Source organism: Callorhinchus milii, unplaced genomic scaffold (genome assembly GCF_018977255.1).
Source record: "Callorhinchus milii isolate IMCB2004 unplaced genomic scaffold, IMCB_Cmil_1.0 Scaffold4, whole genome shotgun sequence".
NCBI classification, from domain to species: domain Eukaryota; kingdom Metazoa; phylum Chordata; class Chondrichthyes; order Chimaeriformes; family Callorhinchidae; genus Callorhinchus; species Callorhinchus milii.
This window is the reverse complement of record NW_024704745.1, coordinates 3,818,850-3,839,888: the sequence shown is the minus strand read 5'-3', so window position 1 is coordinate 3,839,888 and position 21,039 is coordinate 3,818,850. Positions and strand designations below refer to the sequence as shown.

The 21,039-nt window shown below is 43.8% G+C and overlaps 1 protein-coding gene and 1 long non-coding RNA gene across 2 annotated transcripts; both read left to right on the top strand.

The window, feature by feature from the left end:
* Positions 1-941: 941 nt before the first annotated feature.
* LOC103173693 (cell wall protein DAN4-like) lies at positions 942-20,801 on the top strand. Its single transcript, XM_042333996.1, has 10 exons — positions 942-1,049; positions 2,262-2,374; positions 3,143-3,362; positions 3,646-3,783; positions 16,934-17,197; positions 17,401-17,607; positions 18,120-18,383; positions 18,587-18,793; positions 19,919-20,211; positions 20,787-20,801. Exons 1-10 carry the CDS (start codon positions 1,013-1,015, stop codon positions 20,799-20,801), a joined length of 1,758 nt encoding a protein of 585 aa, XP_042189930.1. The 5' UTR covers positions 942-1,012.
* Positions 4,553-6,881, top strand: LOC103187284. The gene is made up of 3 exons (XR_006085064.1): positions 4,553-4,721; positions 5,325-5,591; positions 6,809-6,881. It is a non-coding gene; the product is annotated as an uncharacterized LOC103187284 (long non-coding RNA).
* Positions 20,802-21,039: the final 238 nt, after the last annotated feature.

The window sequence follows — 21,039 nt, the reverse complement described above, 5'->3', positions numbered from 1 at the left end:
CCCCACCACCACAACCACAACCCCACAACCACACGGACCACCACGACTAACCGTCGTCATCCCAACCCCCACCACCACAACCCCCACCACGACTACAACCACCATCCACAACCATAACCCCACACCACAACCCCCACCACCAAAACAAACCCCACAACTGTTGCTGTTATTGGGACTTGTGGTAAGTAACTTAGATATGGTTGTGCATGTTACAAACCCACAAAAGTATTCTTTCTTAAACCCAGGGACTCTGGCCTGCTTCTGCCGCCTGCCCACCATCAGCAATCAAGCCTTCTGACTTTCTGCCCTATACTCTTCGGAACTCCTATCCCTCAGTCACTCCGCCTCACCCCCGCACCTCTTCCTTGCCTCCTTCAATGGCCTTCCTCTTCAACCGGGCCTTTTGTCACCCTCTTACTCCACCCCCTTGCCCTCCACACTTCCTGATCCCAACCCCCAGCTCTGGTGCAAATCCTTGACTATCCAACACCTTGGGAAGTCCTCCCGATGTGAAAGGCACTGTACAAATATCATTTATTATTGTTGTAGTTGTTTTCAGAAACCCTTAGTTTGAAGAGTTGAGATTTAGGTAGGAATTTAACACAGAAAGTGCGTGCAAGCATGCGAGTGTGTACATGGATGAGACAGCGTGAGGGAGGGAGAGAGTTCCAGAAGTTAGGGGCATAGAGGTTGGGGGGGCACTCAGCAAGCCTGAGTAGCTGAGTAAGGGAGAAGTGTGGGTGAGCGAAGGAGTAATCCAACCTTTCTATTGTGTTTTGCAGTGCCGCTGGTGTTCACCCGCATCAATTTGGTGCAAGTGACCAGTGTAAAAATAAAAATAAGTTGGCAACATGAGGATACGAACTTGAATCCCAATTATAACGCCGCCATCTTCGTCAGTGGCACCGAGCAACCAATTGAAACAATTGAAACAAAAGAGAGAAACTCGACGTTCCAAAACCTGGAGCCTGACACAGTTTACGAGATCCGCACGTCAACAACCACATGCGATATGACGCAGTCAATAAGCACTGGCAAAGTTCGGACAAGTAAGTCGTAGAGACACTGGTGGAGAGGGGAGGGGAGGGATATTATGGGGAGGGGTGGAGAGAGGAGGATGACGAGGAGGAGGTGAAAACCAATCCCCTGCTTGGTGACAATCCAAGATAATGAAGACCAGGGCTCATCGATCAGATTTGGACACAACCATTATTTAGGAGTTTGGGTAGAGAGTTTGGGATGCCACGATATTTCAAGACACTGTAGGATGTCGTGGGCTGTGCCCGGAAAACAAAACTTGTACAGCGGTTTCAACAATAAAAAAGGAAAGGTTTAGTTTGAAAAGGAAGATCTCTCTTTTTACATCCGTCTTCTCCAGCTTTATACTGATGCTTAGCTTGTGGCTGATGCCCAATTATCACTTAAGGCCTGAACTCCAGACAAGTCTGATTGGAGTCAAGCTCTTGTTAGCTGCCGGGATTGAGGCTCTTTTCAAACGAGTTAAAAAAAAACAACAAACTCCTTTGTGCATACATTGAGCGTCAATATCTGTACAAAGCAGTGACAACACAATGTCTCTTCAATAAGGAATATGAATTTTATGATTCATGCAATTTGGACTCACTCTTTCACCTCATACTTCCTGATACTCCGAGACATTTGAGTGGGAAGGAGGGTAGGAGTGGGGGTGGGAAACACAAAATTCCACCTAGAATTAGTTGGTCAGTCCACAGGGATTCTCCTATTGGCCACAACATCTATAGGAGTGGAACTATCATTCCTTATTTTACATTCCTTATTTAATAATAATAATCCTTGCATTTGATATAGCACCCACTCAAGCCATTGAGGTGTCTCAAAGCCATTCACAGAATGCACTGTAAAGTGAAATGCCTGTATATGTTGGTGGGTAAAATGCAGTAGCCAATTGCGCTCAGCAATATCTTACAAACAGTCATGGATTTAGTGGCCGAATTATTATTATTATTACATATTTTTTAAAAATTTGAAGGGATTATTATCTCTTGGAAAACTGATCCACGAATCAACTAACAACTGCGTACCTACTTACTGCGAGGTAAACAATGGGATATTGGTAAAATTTGTTTTGAAATATCCTAGCGCTGTTATCCTAGGTGACGATTACCACAGCACACAGTGTGTTCTCTACCCCACGGGGGTTTGCAGCAGTGTGAGTGCAGTGTCTACCTCATGCTTTTCCCAATCAAATAACCAGTCTCTGTTTCTTTGGTACATTACAGCGGGCAAGGTGTTGGAGGCACAAACAAGAATTACAAATGAGCCTTTCATCGAGGACTACAGAAACTCAAGTAGTGCAAAATACAAAGAATTAAGCATGAAACTTATAAATGAGGTAAGGCCATTCATCACACTTAAATAACAATGCTTGCATTTAATACAGCGCCTTACAGTTCTGACATTGGAGTTCCCTTCACTCAGCAGCCTGCTTCAACACCCCTGCCCTATCCACCGCACTATCGACAGGATGGGAGCTTTCAGTTCTACCGCCCTCCCCCCACTTGGAACTCTCAATCCACGACTGGTTGTGGGACGCTCTGCAATTGGCTGCCCTGTTTTGCCCACAGAATACACCATCAATCCACTTTCCAGTCTATCCTGTGAAGAGCATTGAGATGTCTCAACGATGTGATAAGGCGCTATATCGAATGCAAGGATTATTATTGTTAAGATTATTGAACTGCATCCCTCTGACTCGCTCCCTCCAAATCCAATAACCGGCCTTTGCCCCATATCCCTTGATATCCTGACCTAACAAATATCTATCCACCTCAGTCTTAAAAACCTGAATGGATCCAGCCATAATCCACAGCCTTTTGGGGGAGAGAGTTCCAGAATTCCACTGCCCTCTGTGTGAAAAAATGCTTCCTGATTGCACTCCTAAATGGCCAAGCTCTAATTTTAAGATGATGCCCCTTGTTCTGGATTCCCCAACCAGAGGAAACAGTATCTCTGTCGTTGTCCTGTCACGTGCCTTTATTATTTTAAAACCTCAATCAGATCACCCATGAACCTTTGAATCTTAGCATTTCTTTTTGCAAGTGAACCCAATCTGCGGCTTCTTTCCCAGCAACGTATAACAGTCTGATTTGGGTTCTTTCAGATCGAGAAAGGACTGAGCAATTTGGTTCGGAGTTTGCTTAGTGCAAAAAGTGTGTACATCAGGATTAGTTCTATAACTGAAGGAAGTGTGGTGGTGCATTTTAGCATTGTGGCAAATGAAGATGTAAATGTCACTGACAGCGAAATTAAGGAAACATTCATAGATGCATTAAACAAGAGTACAGTGTTAGATTTCGACTTGACAAACACCAGCATATCAGGTAAGTGTAGTAGGTAGGTTCAGCGCTCCGAAACTCTACCCTACTGTTGTTATAGCTAAGAAGCATGACCACATGTCTTAGAGGCTTGACACTTAGGGGTAAAATACCCCAAAATGGGGGTGAGCATCATTCCATTACTCGCGGTGCTGTCTTCCATCCTTCCTTCTTTCCTTTGTTCCTATCTCCCTCCCTCTCTTCTTTCTTGGGAGGTATGAGGCAGAGGGATTTGAGACCATTTTCTGGTGAGAATCTCATCACTCTGTCTGTGAATTTTACATTACAGAAAGAGACAGCTGCACAACGGGGACCAATGACTGCTCAGGTAACGCAACATGTATAAGACAGAATTCAACCTACACCTGCAAGTGCAAGGCTGGATTTAATGACACAAGCCCCAACTTCCCGGGAAGAATCTGTGAAGGTACAGTACATCTTGTGAAGCGCTTTGAGACATAATCCTTTGAGACATAATGTTTCACTATATCAATATATTTCAGAGGAAAACTGTTGTAAAAAAGGAGAGGGGGAGGAGCGGGTTATTAACTCTGCAAGCCAACACCTTGACGGGTAGGGTGGTCCGAGCTGAACAAGAGTGGGAAAGCTTATCAGACACTGATATCAATGGCAAACTATGTGGCTTTAGCTGATCAGACTCCAGCTGTAGAGTAAATGCTCTTGTGTCCCCAAACCTTGGCTCTTACCAATCTGCGTCTAATAATTTCTGGAATTAGATGAGTAGGATGTGTCTCTCCAGGGAGAGAGTGCGCATTGCATTCCAATAGTCTATCTCTGGGATTTTCATGTAAAGGTGGGATGCATGGAAATCTCAGTTTGGTTTGGATACTTTGGAAGCATGGTGATGGGTGTCAGAAACCCAACTGACCAAACAAAAGGGGTATTGGAGACACAAATAGCGGAAATGGAGGTTTGTGGGGAGTATAAGCACTGGCGTGGAATAATAGGCCAAATAGCCTGTTTCAGTGCTTGTAATTCTATGTAAAAGTTAATTGTCTTTATTCTCTCTCCGTTATTGTGACTACTGTTCTCCCAACAGGCAGCACTGGTTTAGCAACAACTGTGGAATCAACAAGTACCTCCAATGGAAATCCTACTGGTACTGACACGTCCACTGGGAGCAGCTCCACCTCAACCAAAAATTCAGGCCCCACCACAACAAATCCTACTGTCGTTACCAACACCACTCTCACCATCGCTCCACATGGCACAATCACAACCACAATCCCCACAACCACCACCCCCACAACCTCGGCCACCACAACCCCCATCACCATAACCCCATCACCACAACCCCCACCACCAAAACAAACCCCACAACTGTTGCTGTTATTGGGACTTGTGGTAAGTAACTTAGATATGGTTGTGCATGTTACAAACCCACAAAAGTATTCTTTCTTAAACCCAGGGACTCTGGCCTGCTTCTGCCGCCTGCCCACCATCAGCAATCAAGCCTTCTGACTTTCTGCCCTATACTCTTTGGAACTCCTATCCCTCAGTCACTCCGCCTCACCCCCGCACCTCTTCCTTGCCTCCTTCAATGGCCTTCCTCTTCAACCGGGCCTTTTGTCACCCTCTTACTCCACCCCCTTGCCCTCCACACCTCCTGATCCCAACCCCCAGCTCTGGTGCAAATCCTTGACTATCCAACACCTTGGGAAGTCCTCCCGATGTGAAAGGCATTGTACAAATGTCATTTATTGTTGTTGTTGTTGCTTTCAGAAACCCTTAGTTTGAAGAGTTGAGATTTAGGTAGGAATTTAACACAGAAAGTGCGTGCAAGCATGCGAGTGTGTACATGGATGAGACAGCGTGAGGGAGGGAGAGAGTTCCAGAAGTTAGGGGCATAGAGGTTGGGGGGGGGCACTCAGCAAGCCTGAGTAGCTGAGTAAGGGAGAAGTGTGGGTGAGCGAAGGAGTAATCCAACCTTTCTATTGTGTTTTGCAGTGCCGCTGGTGTTCATCCGCATCAATTTAGTGCAAGTGATCAGTGTAAAAATAAAAATAAGTTGGCAACATGAGGATACGAACTTGAATCCCAATTATAACGCCGCCATCTTCGTCAGTGGCACCGAGCAACCAATTGAAACAATTGAAACAAAAGAGAGTAACGCGACGTTCCAAAACCTGGAGCCTGACACAGTTTACGAGATCCGCACGTCAACAACCACATGCGACATTACGCAGTCAATAAACATTGACAAAGTTCTGACAAGTAAGTCGTGGAGCCAGTGGTGGAGAGGGGAGTGGAAGGATATTAATTATGGGGAGGGGTGGAGAGAGGAGGATGACGAGGAGGAGGTGAAAACCAATCCCCTGCTTGGTGACAATCCAAGATAATGAAGACCAGGGCTCATCGATCAGATTTGGACACGACCATTATTTAGGAGTTTGGGTAGAGAGTTTGGGATGCCACGATATTTCAAGACACTGTAGGATGTCGTGGGCTGTGCCCGGAAAACAAAACTTGTACAGCGGTTTCAACAATAAAAAAGGAAAGGTTTAGTTTGAAAAGGAAGATCTCTCTTTTTACATCCGTCTTCTCCAGCTTTATACTGATGCTTAGCTTGTGGCTGATGCCCAATTATCACTTAAGGCCGAACTCCAGACAAGTCTGATTGGAGTCAAGCTCTTGTTAGCTGCCTGGATTGAGGCACTTTTCAAAGGAGTCAAAAAGAAACAACAAACTCCTTTGCACATACATTGAGCGTCAATATCTGTACAAAGCAGAGACAACACAATGTCACTTCAATAAGGAATATGAAATGTTTATGATTCATGCAATTTGGACTCACTCTTTCACCTCATACTTCCTGATACTCCGAGACATTTGAGTGGGAAGGAGGGTAGGAGTGGGGGTGGGAAACACAAAATTCCACCTAGACTTCGTTTGTCAGTCCATCGGGATTCTCCTATTGGCCACAACATCTATAGGAGTGGAACTATCATTCCTTATTTTACATTCCTTATTTAATAATAATAATCCTTGCATTTGATATAGCACCCACTCAAGCCATTGAGGTGTCTCAAAGCCATTCACAGAATGCACTGTAAAGTGAAATACGTGTATATGTTGGTGGGTAAACTGCAGTAGCCAATTGCGCTCAGCAATATCTTACAAACAGTCATGGATTTAGTGGCCAAATTATTATTATTATTACATATTTGTAAAAAATTTGAAGGGATTATTATCTCTTGGAAAACTGATCCACGAATCAACTAACAACTGCGTACCTACTTACTGCGAGGTAAACAATGGGATATTGGTAAAATTTGTTTTGAAATATCCTCGCGCTGTTATCCTAGGTGACGATTACCACAGCACACAGTGTGTTCTCTACCCCACGGGGGTTTGCAGCAGTGTGAGTGCAGTGTCTACCTCATGCTTTTCCCAATCAAATAACCAGTCTCTGTTTCTTTGGTACATTACAGCGGGCAAGGTGTTGGAGGCACAAACAAGAATTACAAATGAGCCTTTCATCGAGGACTACAGAAACTCAAGTAGTGCAAATACAAAGAATTAAGCAGGAAACTTATAAATGAGGTAAGGCCATTCATCACACTTAAATAACAATGCTTGCGTTTAATGCAGCGCCTTACAGTTCTGACATTGGAGTTCCCTTCACTCAGCAGCCTGCTTCAACACCCCTGCCCTATCCACCGCACTATCGACAGGATGGGAGCTTTCAGTTCTACCTCCCTCCCCCCACTTGGAACTCTCAATCCACGACTGGTTGTGGGACGCTGCCATGCTCTGCAATTGGCTGCCCTGTTTTGCCCACAGAATACACCATCAATCCACTTTCCAGTCTATCCTGTGAAGAGCATTGAGATGTCTCAACGATGTGATAAGGCGCTATATCGAATGCAAGGATTATTATTGTTAAGATTATTGAACTGCATCCCTCTGACTCGCTCCCTCCAAATCCAATAACCGGCCTTTGCCCCATATCCCTTGATATCCTGACCTAACAAATATCTATCCACCTCAGTCTTAAAAACCTGAATGGATCCAGCCATAATCCACAGCCTTTTGGGGGAGAGAGTTCCAGAATTCCACTGCCCTCTGTGTGAAAAAATGCTTCCTGATTGCACTCCTAAATGGCCAAGCTCTAATTTTAAGATGATGCCCCTTGTTCTGGATTCCCCAACCAGAGGAAACAGTATCTCTGTCGTTGTCCTGTCACGTGCCTTTATTATTTTAAAAACCTCAATCAGATCACCCATGAACCTTTGAATCTTAGCATTTCTTTTTGCAAGTGAACCCAATCTGCGGCTTCTTTCCCAGCAACGTATAACAGTCTGATTTGGGTTCTTTCAGATCGAGAAAGGACTGAGCAATTTGGTTCGGAGTTTGCTTAGTGCAAAAAGTCTGTTCATCAGGATTAGTTCTATAACTGAAGGAATTGTGGTGGTGAATTTTAGCATTGTGGCAAATGAAGATGTAAATGTCACTAACAGCGAAATTAAGGAAACATTCATGGATGCATTAAACAAGAGTACAGTGTTAGATTTCGACATGACAAACACCAGCATATCAGGTAAGTGTAGTAGGTAGGTTCAGCGCTCCGAAACTCTACCCTACTGTTGTTATAGCTAAGAAGCATGACCACATGTCTTAGAGGCTTGACACTTAGGGGGTAAAATACCCCAAAATGGGGGTGAGCATCATTCCATTACTCGCGGTGCTGTCTTCCATCCTTCCTTCTTTCCTTTGTTCCTATCTCCCTCCCTCTCTTCTTTCTTGGGAGGTATGAGGCAGAGGGATTTGAGACCATTTTCTGGTGAGAATCTCATCACTCTGTCTGTGGATTTTACATTACAGAAAGAGACAGCTGCACAACGGGGACCAATGACTGCTCAGGTAACGCAACATGTATAAGACAGAATTCAACCTACACGTGCAAGTGCAAGGCTGGATTTAATGACACAAGCCCCAACTTCTCGGGAAGAATGTGTGAAGGTACAGTACATCTTCTGAAGTGCTTTGAGACACAATCCTTTGAGACATAATGTTTCACTATATCAATATATTTCAGAGGAAAACTGTGTAAAAAAGGAGAGGGGGAGGAGCAGGTTATTTACTCTGGAAGCCAACACCTTGACGGGTAGGGTGGTCCGAGCTGAACAAGAGTGGGAAAGCTTATCAGACACTGATATCAATGGCAAACTATGAGGCTTTAGCTGATCAGACTCCAGCTGTAGAGTAAATACTCTTGCGTCCCCAAACCTTGGCTCTTACCAATCTGCGTCTAATAATTTCTGGAATTAGATGAGTAGGATGTGTCTCTCCAGGGAGAGAGTGCGCATTGCATTCCAATAATCTATCTCTGGGATTTTCATGTATAGGTGGGATGCATGGAAATCTCAGTTTGGTTTGGATACTTTGGAAGCATGGTGATGGGTGTCAGAAACCCAACTGACCAAACAAAAGGGGTATTGGAGACACAAATAGCGGAAATGGAGGTTTGTGGGGAGTATAAGCACTGGCGTGGAATAATAGGCCAAATAGCCTGTTTCAGCGCTTGTAATTCTATGTAAAAGTTAATTGTACTTTATTCTCTCTCCGTTATTGTGACTACTGTTCTCCCAACAGGCAGCACTGGTTTAGCAACAACTGTGGAATCAACAAGTACCTCCAATGGAAATCCTACTGGTACTGACACGTCCACTGGGAGCAGCTCCACCTCAACCAAAAATTCAGGCCCCACCACAACAAATCCTACTGTCGTTACCAACACCACTCTCACCATCGCTCCACATGGCACAATCACAACCACAATCCCCACAACCACCACCCCCACAACCTCGGCCACCACAACCCCCATCACCATAACCCCATCACCACAACCCCCACCACCAAAACAAACCCCACAACTGTTGCTGTTATTGGGACTTGTGGTAAGTAACTTAGATATGGTTGTGCATGTTACAAACCCACAAAAGTATTCTTTCTTAAACCCAGGGACTCTGGCCTGCTTCTGCCGCCTGCCCACCATCAGCAATCAAGCCTTCTGACTTTCTGCCCTATACTCTTTGGAACTCCTATCCCTCAGTCACTCCGCCTCACCCCCGCACCTCTTCCTTGCCTCCTTCAATGGCCTTCCTCTTCAACCGGGCCTTTTGTCACCCTCTTACTCCACCCCCTTGCCCTCCACACCTCCTGATCCCAACCCCCAGCTCTGGTGCAAATCCTTGACTATCCAACACCTTGGGAAGTCCTCCCGATGTGAAAGGCATTGTACAAATGTCATTTATTGATTGTTGTTGTTGCTTTCAGAAACCCTTAGTTTGAAGAGTTGAGATTTAGGTAGGAATTTAACACAGAAAGTGCGTGCAAGCATGCGAGTGTGTACATGGATGAGACAGCGTGAGGGAGGGAGAGAGTTCCAGAAGTTAGGGGCATAGAGGTTGGGGGGGGGCACTCAGCAAGCCTGAGTAGCTGAGTAAGGGAGAAGTGTGGGTGAGCGAAGGAGTAATCCAACCTTTCTATTGTGTTTTGCAGTGCCGCTGGTGTTCACCCGCATCAATTTAGTGCAAGTGACAAGTGTAAAAATAAAAATAAGTTGGCAACATGAGGATACGAACTTGAATCCCAATTATAACGCCGCCATCTTCGTCAGTGGCACCGAGCAACCAATTGAAACAATTGAAACGAAAGAGAGAAACTCGACGTTCCAAAACCTGGAGCCTGACACAGTTTACGAGATCCGCACGTCAACAACCACATGCGATATGACGCAGTCAATAACACTGCAAAGTTCGGACAAGTAAGTCGTAGAGACACTGGTGGAGAGGGGAGGGAGGATATTATGGGGAGGGTGGAGAGAGGAGGATGACGAGGAGGAGGTGAAAACCAATCCCCTGCTTGGTGACAATCCAAGATAATGAAGACCAGGGCTCATCGATCAGATTTGGACACAACCATTATTTAGGAGTTTGGGTAGAGAGTTTGGGATGCCACGATATTTCAAGACACTGTAGGATGTCGTGGGCTGTGCCCGGAAAACAAAACTTGTACAGCGGTTTCAACAATAAAAAAGGAAAGGTTTAGTTTGAAAAGGAAGATCTCTCTTTTTACATCCGTCTTCTCCAGCTTTATACTGATGCTTAGCTTGTGGCTGATGCCCAATTATCACTTAAGGCCTGAACTCCAGACAAGTCTGATTGGAGTCAAGCTCTTGTTAGCTGCCGGGATTGAGGCTCTTTTCAAACGAGTTAAAAAAAAACAACAAACTCCTTTGTACATACATTGAGCGTCAATATCTGTACAAAGCAGTGACAACACAATGTCTCTTCAATAAGGAATATGAATTTTTTATGATTCATGCAATTTGGACTCACTCTTTCACCTCATACTTCCTGATACTCCGAGACATTTGAGTGGGAAGGAGGGTAGGAGTGGGGGTGGGAAACACAAAATTCCACCTAGAATTAGTTTGTCAGTCCATAGGGATTCTCCTATTGGCCAGAACATCTATAGGAGTGGAACTATCATTCCTTATTTTACATTCCTTATTTAATAATAATAATCCTTGCATTTGATATAGCACCACTCAAGCCATTGAGGTGTCTCAAAGCCATTCACAGAATGCACTGTAAAGTGAAATGCCTGTATATGTTGGTGGGTAAAATGCAGTAGCCAATTGCGCTCAGCAATATCTTACAAACAGTCATGGATTTAGTGGCCGAATTATTATTATTATTACATATTTTTTAAAAATTTGAAGGGATTATTATCTCTTGGAAAACTGATCCACGAATCAACTAACAACTGCGTACCTACTTACTGCGAGGTAAACAATGGGATATTGGTAAAATTTGTTTTGAAATATCCTCGCGCTGTTATCCTAGGTGACGATTACCACAGCACACAGTGTGTTCTCTACCCCACGGGGGTTTGCAGCAGTGTGAGTGCAGTGTCTACCTCATGCTTTTCCCAATCAAATAACCAGTCTCTGTTTCTTTGGTACATTACAGCGGGCAAGGTGTTGGAGGCACAAACAAGAATTACAAATGAGCCTTTCATCGAGGACTACAGAAACTCAAGTAGTGCAAAATACAAAGAATTAAGCATGAAACTTATAAATGAGGTAAGGCCATTCATCACACTTAAATAACAATGCTTGCGTTTAATGCAGCGCCTTACAGTTCTGACATTGGAGTTCCCTTCACTCAGCAGCCTGCTTCAACACCCCTGCCCTATCCACCGCACTATCGACAGGATGGGAGCTTTCAGTTCTACCGCCCTCCCCCCACTTGGAACTCTCAATCCACGACTGGTTGTGGGACGCTGCCATGCTCTGCAATTGGCTGCCCTGTTTTGCCCACAGAATACACCATCAATCCACTTTCCAGTCTATCCTGTGAAGAGCATTGAGATGTCTCAACGATGTGATAAGGCGCTATATCGAATGCAAGGATTATTATTGTTAAGATTATTGAACTGCATCCCTCTGACTCGCTCCCTCCAAATCCAATAACCGGCCTTTGCCCCATATCCCTTGATATCCTGACCTAACAAATATCTATCCACCTCAGTCTTAAAAACCTGAATGGATCCAGCCATAATCCACAGCCTTTTGGGGGAGAGAGTTCCAGAATTCCACTGCCCTCTGTGTGAAAAAATGCTTCCTGATTGCACTCCTAAATGGCCAAGCTCTAATTTTAAGATGATGCCCCTTGTTCTGGATTCCCCAACCAGAGGAAACAGTATCTCTGTCGTTGTCCTGTCACGTGCCTTTATTATTTTAAAAACCTCAATCAGATCACCCATGAACCTTTGAATCTTAGCATTTCTTTTTGCAAGTGAACCCAATCTGCGGCTTCTTTCCCAGCAACGTATAACAGTCTGATTTGGGTTCTTTCAGATCGAGAAAGGACTGAGCAATTTGGTTCGGAGTTTGCTTAGTGCAAAAAGTGTGTACATCAGGATTAGTTCTATAACTGAAGGAAGTGTGGTGGTGCATTTTAGCATTGTGGCAAATGAAGATGTAAATGTCACTGACAGCGAAATTAAGGAAACATTCATGGATGCATTAAACAAGAGTACAGTGTTAGATTTCGACTTGACAAACACCAGCATATCAGGTAAGTGTAGTAGGTAGGTTCAGCGCTCCGAAACTCTACCCTACTGTTGTTATAGCTAAGAAGCATGACCACATGTCTTAGAGGCTTGACACTTAGGGGATAAAATACCCCAAAATGGGGGTGAGCATCATTCCATTACTCGCGGTGCTGTCTTCCATCCTTCCTTCTTTCCTTTGTTCCTATCTCCCTCCCTCTCTTCTTTCTTGGGAGGTATGAGGCAGAGGGATTTGAGACCATTTTCTGGTGAGAATCTCATCACTCTGTCTGTGAATTTTACATTACAGAAAGAGACAGCTGCACAACGGGGACCAATGACTGCTCAGGTAACGCAACATGTATAAGACAGAATTCAACTTACACCTGCAAGTGCAAGGCTGGATTTAATGACACAAGCCCCAACTTCCCGGGAAGAATGTGTGAAGGTACAGTACATCTTGTGAAGCGCTTTGAGACATAATCCTTTGAGACATAATGTTTCATTATATCAATATATTTCAGAGGAAAACTGTTGTAAAAAAGGAGAGGGGGAGGAGCGGGTTATTAACTCTGCAAGCCAACACCTTGACGGGTAGGGTGGTCCTAGCTGGACAAGAGTGGGAAAGCTTATCAGACACTGATATCAATGGCAAACTATGTGGCTTTAGCTGATCAGACTCCAGCTGTAGAGTAAATACTCTTGCGTCCCCAAACCTTGGCTCTTACCAATCTGCGTCTAATAATTTCTGGAATTAGATGAGTAGAATATGTCTCTCCAGGGTGAGAGTTCGCATTGCATTCCAATAATCTATCTCTGGGATTTTCATGTATAGTTTCATGTATATACTGCTACATCAAGTCTGTCATTCTCCAGTCCACTTTCAACCACACACTCAGTAACCACCGGCCAAACATGGGCATTCACGTCTTGAACTAGTTGCTTACCTTGTACTTCAACCACAAAGTGAATACTTTCCATGTCAACAGAGGGCAGTACATCTGCCTCAGTACATCTAACTCAGTATCTTCAACATCCTCAGAAACACCCAAACCTGTCCCTTCATCTACTGCCCTAACCTCAGGTACTTCCTGAATAGTTTATTCACCCACCTGCCAAACACTGCCATCTGCATTAACAGAAAGCACAACCTTATTCGTATTGATACCAGGAAAATGTAGTTCAACGTCAACTCTGTTGTCAGGTAGCTCAGTGTCAGTAACAGTATTGGCATCAGCTAGTCCAATATTTCCACACCTGGAGCTTTAAGCTCTTCCCAAACATAGACATGTGAAACAACAGAAAGTTTCACTTTATCACCATCTACAACAGAAATTGCTTATACATTATCTACAGAAGCCAGTACTGCTACATCAAGTCTGTCATTCTCCAGCCCACTTTCAACCACACACTCAGTAACTACCGGCCAAAGATGGCCAGTCACATCTCTTATTCCTTGCTTACCTTGTACTTCTACACAAGTGAATACTTTTCATGTCAACAGAGGGCAGTGCATCTGTGGGAAGTACCAGTCCATCAGCATCAGTCACAGTAGCAGCCAATACTTCTCCATCAACTGATACAACATCTAACTCGGTATCTGCAGCACTCTCAACTTTCGGCGAAACAGTGACATCAACAGAGAGTGTTTCATCAGCATCATCTACAGCAAATGAAGTTACATCTACTGGATCAACATCTCACTCAGTATCTCCAACATCTTCAGAAACAGCCACAACTGTTTTTTCATCTACTGCCCTGATCCCAGGTATGTAGCAGAATGTAGCACGTTATCACCGTCTACAACAAACATTTCTTGTACGTTATCTACAGAAGCGAGTACCGCAACATGAAGTGTGTCATTCTATAGCTCACTTTCAACCACACACTCAGTAACAATGCCAATCACATCTCTTACTGATTGCATAGCTAATATTTCAAAACAATGTGATTCTTCCTTCCCATCAACAGAGAGAAGTACATCTGTGGAAAGTACCACCACATTAGCATCTTCTGCAGAGACATCAACACAGAATGCTCCCTCATCACCATCTACAGCAAATGAGAATATATTGACTGGGTCAGCAACCAACTCAATATCTTCAGCACTCTCAACCACCAGCCAAACAGTAACATCAACAGTGACTGATTCTTCATCACCAGCTACAACAAATCAAGGTAAGGGGCTACTGGGTCAACATCTCACTCAGTATCTTCAACATCCTCAGAAACACCCAAACTAGTATCTTTATCTACCTCCCTGTCCTCAGATAGTTGCTGAATCGTTTATTCACCAACCTGCCAACACTATGAACTACAATAACAGAAAGCACTAAATATATTAGATATATTAAGTTCTATTTCTTCATCTAAATCATTGATATAAACCACAAATAATAGAGGCCCAAGCACTGATCTTTGTGGGCACTCCACTAGTCACATCCTGCCAATCTGAGAATGACCCCCGTTTATTCCTACTCACTGTTTATTCCTGTTAGCCACTCTCCAATCCGTGCTAATAAATTGCCTTTAATTTCATGGGCTCCAATCTTATGCAACAGCCTTTTATTTGCACCTTGTCGAATGCCTTCTGGAAATCCAAATACACCACATCTACTGGTTCCCCCCATCTAACCTGCTAGTTACATCCACACAAAACTCTATTAGATTTGTTAAACATGATTTCCCTTTCGTAAAGCCATGTTGACTCTGCCTAATCATGTTATGATTTTCTGAGTATCCCACGTCGATGTCCCTAATTAAGGACTCTAGAATTTTCCCTACCACCGATGTCAGACTAACTGGTCCATAGTTTTCCATTTTTGTCTCCCACCCTTCTAAAATATCAGCGTTACGTTTGCAAACTTCCAATCACAAGGAACCATTCCAGAATCCAGGGAATTTTGGAAGATCAAAAACAAAGCATCCACTATATCTGTAGCCACCGCTTTTAAAAACCTCGGATGTCGGTCATCAGGTCCAGGAGATTTATCGTTTTTTAATCCTTTCAATTTCTCTGGTACTATTGCTTTACTGATGTTCATTTCTTTAAGTTCCTCACTAACATAAGCCTCCAGGCTCCCCTCTATGTTTGGTAAGTTTTCAGTGTTCTCTAACGTGAAGACAGAAGCAAAATAATTGTTTAATGACTCTGCCATTTCTTTATTCCCCGTATGTAATTTCTCCTGTCTCTGCCTGGAATGGACCCACATTCACTTTTGATAATCTCTTTATGTATTTGTAAGAACTGTTACAATCTGTCTTGATGTTCCTAGCTAGTTTACTCTCATATTCCATTTTCTCCCTCTAAATCAGTTTCTTGGTTTTCCTTTGCTGATCTCTAAAGCCCTCCCAATCCTCAGGTTTACAGCTCTTTGTGGCAGTATTATAGGTCTCTTCTTTTAATTTCATACTTTTCCTAACTTCTCTAGTTCGCCAAGGTTGAACCACTTTTCCCGTGATATTTTTATTTTTCAAGGGAATATATGATCGCTGGGAATTATGTATCATATCTTTAAACTTTTGCCAATGCTGGTCTACCGTCATATTTTTAAATCTAATTTCCCAGTCTGTTTTAGCCAAATCTTCTTTCATACCTGCAAAGTTGGCTTTATTTGGATTTAAGACCCTTGCTTTGGATTCAACTATATCACTTTCTAACTTAATCTTAAACTCCATCATGTTATGGTCACTTTGCCCTCGAGGAGCCTTGAGTTCCAGATTGCTGATTAGCCCTATTTAATTACAGATCTAGGATAGCTTGTTCCCAGGTTGGGTCCTCAGCATACTGTTCTAGAAAAGTAACTCAGATACATTCTATAAAACTCTAATTTTCCTTTGCCAATTTGGTATTCCCAGTCTATATGAAGTTTGAAATCATCCACTCTTAGTGTATTCCCTTTGATACATGCTCCTCTAATTTTCTGATTATTACCCTGCCCAGTACTGTAACTGCTGTTTGAGGGTCTATAAACTACTCCCACTTGTGTTTTCTGCCCCTTGTTGTTTCACGATATCAATATATTTCAGAGGAAAACTGTGTAAAAAAGGAGAGAGGGAGGAGCGGGTTATTAACTCTGCAAGCCAACACCTTGACGGGTAGGGTGGTCCTAGCTGGACAAGAGTGGGAAAGCTTATCAGACACTGATATCAATGGCAAACTATGTGGCTTTAGCTGATCAGACTCCAGCTGTAGAGTAAATACTCTTGCGTCCCCAAACCTTGGCTCTTACCAATCTGCGTCTAATAATTTCTGGAATTAGATGAGTAGGATGTGTCTCTCCAGGGAGAGAGTGCGCATTGCATTCCAATAATCTATCTCTGGGATTTTCATGTACAGTTTCATTTATATACTGCTACATCAAGTCTGTCATTCTCCAGTCCACTTTCAACCACACAGTCAGTAACCACCGGCCAAACATGGGGAGTCACATCTTGTACTACTTGCTTACCTTGTACTTCAACCACAAAGTGAATACTTTCCATGTCAACAGAGGGCAGTACATCTGTGTCAAGTACCAGTACATCAGCATCAGCCTCAGTAGCAGCCAATACTTCTCCATCAACTGATACAACATCTAATTCAGTATCTACAGTACTCTCAACTTTCAACGAAACAGTGACATCAACAGAGAGTGTTTCATCAGCATCATCTACAGCAAATGAAGTTACATCTACTGGATCAACATCTCACTCAGTATCTCCAACATCTTCAGAAACAGCCACAACTGTTTTTTCATCTACTGCCCTGATCCCAGGTATGTAGCAGAATGTAGCACTTTATCACCGTCTACAACAAACATTGCTTGTACGTTATCTACAGAAGCGAGTACGGCTACATGAAGTGTGTCATTCTACAGACCAATTTCAACCACACACTCAGTAACAATGCCAATCACATCTCTTACTGATTGCACAGCTAATATTTCAAAACAAAGTGATTTTTCCTTCCCATCAACAGAGAGAAGTACATCTGTGGAAAGTACCACCACATTAGCATCTTCTGCAGAGACATCAACACAGAATGCTCACTCATCACCATCTACAGCAAATGAGAATATATTGACTGGGTCAACAACCAACTCAATATCTTCAGCACTCTCAACCACCAGCCAAACAGTAACATCAACAGTGACTGATTCTTCATCACCAGCTACAACAAATCAAGGTAAGGGGCTACTGGGTCAACATCTAACTCAGTATCTTCAACATCCTCAGAAACACCCAAACCTGTCCCTTCATCTACTGCCCTAACCTCAGGTACTTCCTGAATAGTTTATTCACCCACCTGCCAAACACTGCCATCTGCATTAACAGAAAGCACAACCTTATTCGTATTGATACCAGGAAAATGTAGTTCAACGTCAACTCTGTTGTCAGGTAGCTCAGTGTCAGTAACAGTATTGGCATCAGCTAGTCCAATATTTCCACACCTGGAGCTTTAAGCTCTTCCCAAACATAGACATGTGAAACAACAGAAAGTTGCACTTTATCACCATCTACAACAGAAATTGCTTATACATTATCTACAGAAGCCAGTACTGCTACATCAAGTCTGTCATTCTCCAGCCCACTTTCAACCACACACTCAGTAACTTCCGGCCAAAGATGGCCAGTCACATCTCTTATTCCTTGCTTACCTTGTACTTCTACACAAGTGAATACTTTTCATGTCAACAGAGGGCAGTGCATCTGTGGGAAGTACCAGTCCATCAGCATCAGTCACAGTAGCAGCCAATACTTCTCCATCAACTGATACAACATCTAACTTGGTATCTGCAGCACTCTCAACTTTCGGCGAAACAGTGACATCAACAGAGAGTGTTTCATCAGCATCATCTACAGCAAATGAAGTTACATCTACTGGATCAACATCTCACTCAGTATCTCCAACATCTTCAGAAACAGCCACAACTGTTTTTTCATCTACTTCCCTGACCCCAGGTATGTAGCAGAATGTAGCACGTTATCACCGTCTACAACAAACATTTCTTGTACGTTATCTACAGAAGCGAGTACGGCTACATGAAGTGTGTCATTCTATAGCTCACTTTCAACCACACACTCAGTAACAATGCCAATCACATCTCTTACTGATTGCACAGCTAATATTTCAAAACAAAGTGATTCTTCCTTCCCATCAACAGAGAGAAGTACATCTGTGGAAAGTACCACCACATTAGCATCTTCTGCAGAGACATCAACACAGAATGCTCCCTCATCACCATCTACAGCAAATGAGAATATATTGACTGGGTCAACAACCAACTCAATATCTTCAGCACTCTCAACCACCAGCCAACCAGTAACATCAACAGTGACTGATTCTTCATCGCCATCTACAACAAATCAAGGTAAGCGTCTACTGAGTCAATATCTAACTCAGTATCTTCAACATCCTCAGAAACAGCCAATCCTGTTTCTTCATCTACTGTCCTAAACTCAGGTGTATCCTAAATAGTTTAGTCAAACTATAGCCAAATATTGTCAACTGAATTAACAGACAGCGCTACCTTATCCCCATTTACACAACGAGCAAGCAGCTCTACACCAACTGTGTTATCGGTGTCAGTAACGGTAGTGGCTACAGGTACAATAACTATTTCCACATCTAGTGCTTTAAGCTCATCCCAAGCATTGACAAGTGAAACAACAGAAAGTAGCACTTTATCACCAACTACAAAAGCAATTGCTTTTAGATTATCTACAGAAGAGAGTAGTGCTACATCAAGAGAATCTTTCTCCAGATCACTTTAATCCACACACTCCGTAGTAGCACCCGTTACTTCTCTTACTGCTAATTTCCTCTAATTTTCTGATTAATACCCTGCCCAATACTGTAACTGCTGTTTGAGGGTCTATAAACTACTCCCACTTGTGTTTTCTGCCCCTTGTTGTTCCACTACATCAATATATTTCAGAGGAAAACTGTTGGAAAAAAGGAGAGGGGGAGGAGTGGGTTATTAACTCTGCAAGCCAACACCTTGACGGGTAGGGTGGTCCTAGCTGGACAAGAGTGGGAAAGCTTATCAGACACTGATATCAATGGCAAACTATGTGGCTTTAGCTGATGAGACTCCAGCTGTAGAGTAAATACTCTTGCGTCCCCAAACCTTGGCTCTTACCAATCTGCGTCTAATAATTTCTGGAATTAGATGAGTAGGATGTGTCTCTCCAGGGAGAGAGTGCGCATTGCATTCCAATAATCTATCTCTGGGATTTTCATGTATAGGTGGGATGCATGGAAATCTCAGTTTGGTTTGGATACTTTGGAAGCATGGTGATGGGTGTCAGAAACCCAACTGACCAAACAAAAGGGGTATTGGAGACACAAATAGCGGAAATGGAGGTTTGTGGGGAATATAAACACTGGCGTGGAATAATAGGCCAAATAGCCTGTTTCAGTGCTTGTAATTCTATGTAAAAGTTAATTGTCCTTTATTCTCTCTCCGTTATTGTGACTACTGTTCTCCCAACAGGCAGCACTGGTTTAACAACAACTGTGGAATCAACAAGTACCTCCAATGGAAATCCTACTGGTACTGACACGTCCACTGGGAGCAGCTCCACCTCAACCAAAAATTCAGGCCCCACCACAACAAATCCTACTGTCGTTACCAGCACCACTCTCAACATCGCTCCACATGGCACCATCACAACCACAACCCCCACAACCACAACGACCCCCACCACCACAACCGCCGTCATCCCAACTCCCACCACCACAACCACAACCCCCACAACCACAACGACCCCCACCACCACAACCGCCGTCATCCCAACCCCCACCACCACAACCACAACCCCCACCACAACCACCACCATAACAACCCCCACCGCCCCCACAACACACACCACCCCCAACCACCACAACCCCCGCCACCACGACCACAACTCCCACAACCCCCACCACCACAACCCCCACCACCACCACAACCACCACAACTGTTGCTGTTATTGGGACTTGTGGTAAGTAACTTGGATATGGTTGTGTATATTACAAACCCACAAAAGTATTCTTTATTAAACCCAGGGACTCTGGCCTGCTTCTGCCGCCTGCCCACCATCAGCGATCGAGCCTTCTGACTTTCTGCCCTACACTCTTTGGAACTCCTATCCCTCAGTCACTCCGCCTCATCCCCGCACCTCTTCCTTGCCTCCTTCAAGGGCCTTCCTCTTCAACCAGGCCTTTTGTCACCCTCTTACTCCACCCCCTTGCCCTCCACACCTCCTGATCCCAACCCCCAGCTCTGGTACAAATCCTTGACTATCCAGCACCTTGGGAAGTCCTCCCGATGTGAAAGGCACTGTAAAAATCTCATTTATTATTGTTGTTGTTGTTTTCAGAAACCCTTAGTTTGAAGAGTTGAGGTTTAGGTAGGAATTTAACACAGAAAGTGCGTGCAAGCATGCGAGTGTGTACATGGATGAGACAGCGTGAGGGAGGGAGAGAGTTCCAGAAGTTAGGGGCATAGAGGTTGGGGGGAGCACTCAGCAAGCCTGAGTAGCTGAGTAAGGGAGAAGTGTGGGTGAGCGAAGGAGTAATCCAACCTTTCTATTGTGTTTTGCAGTGCCGCTGGTGTTCATCCGCATCAATTTA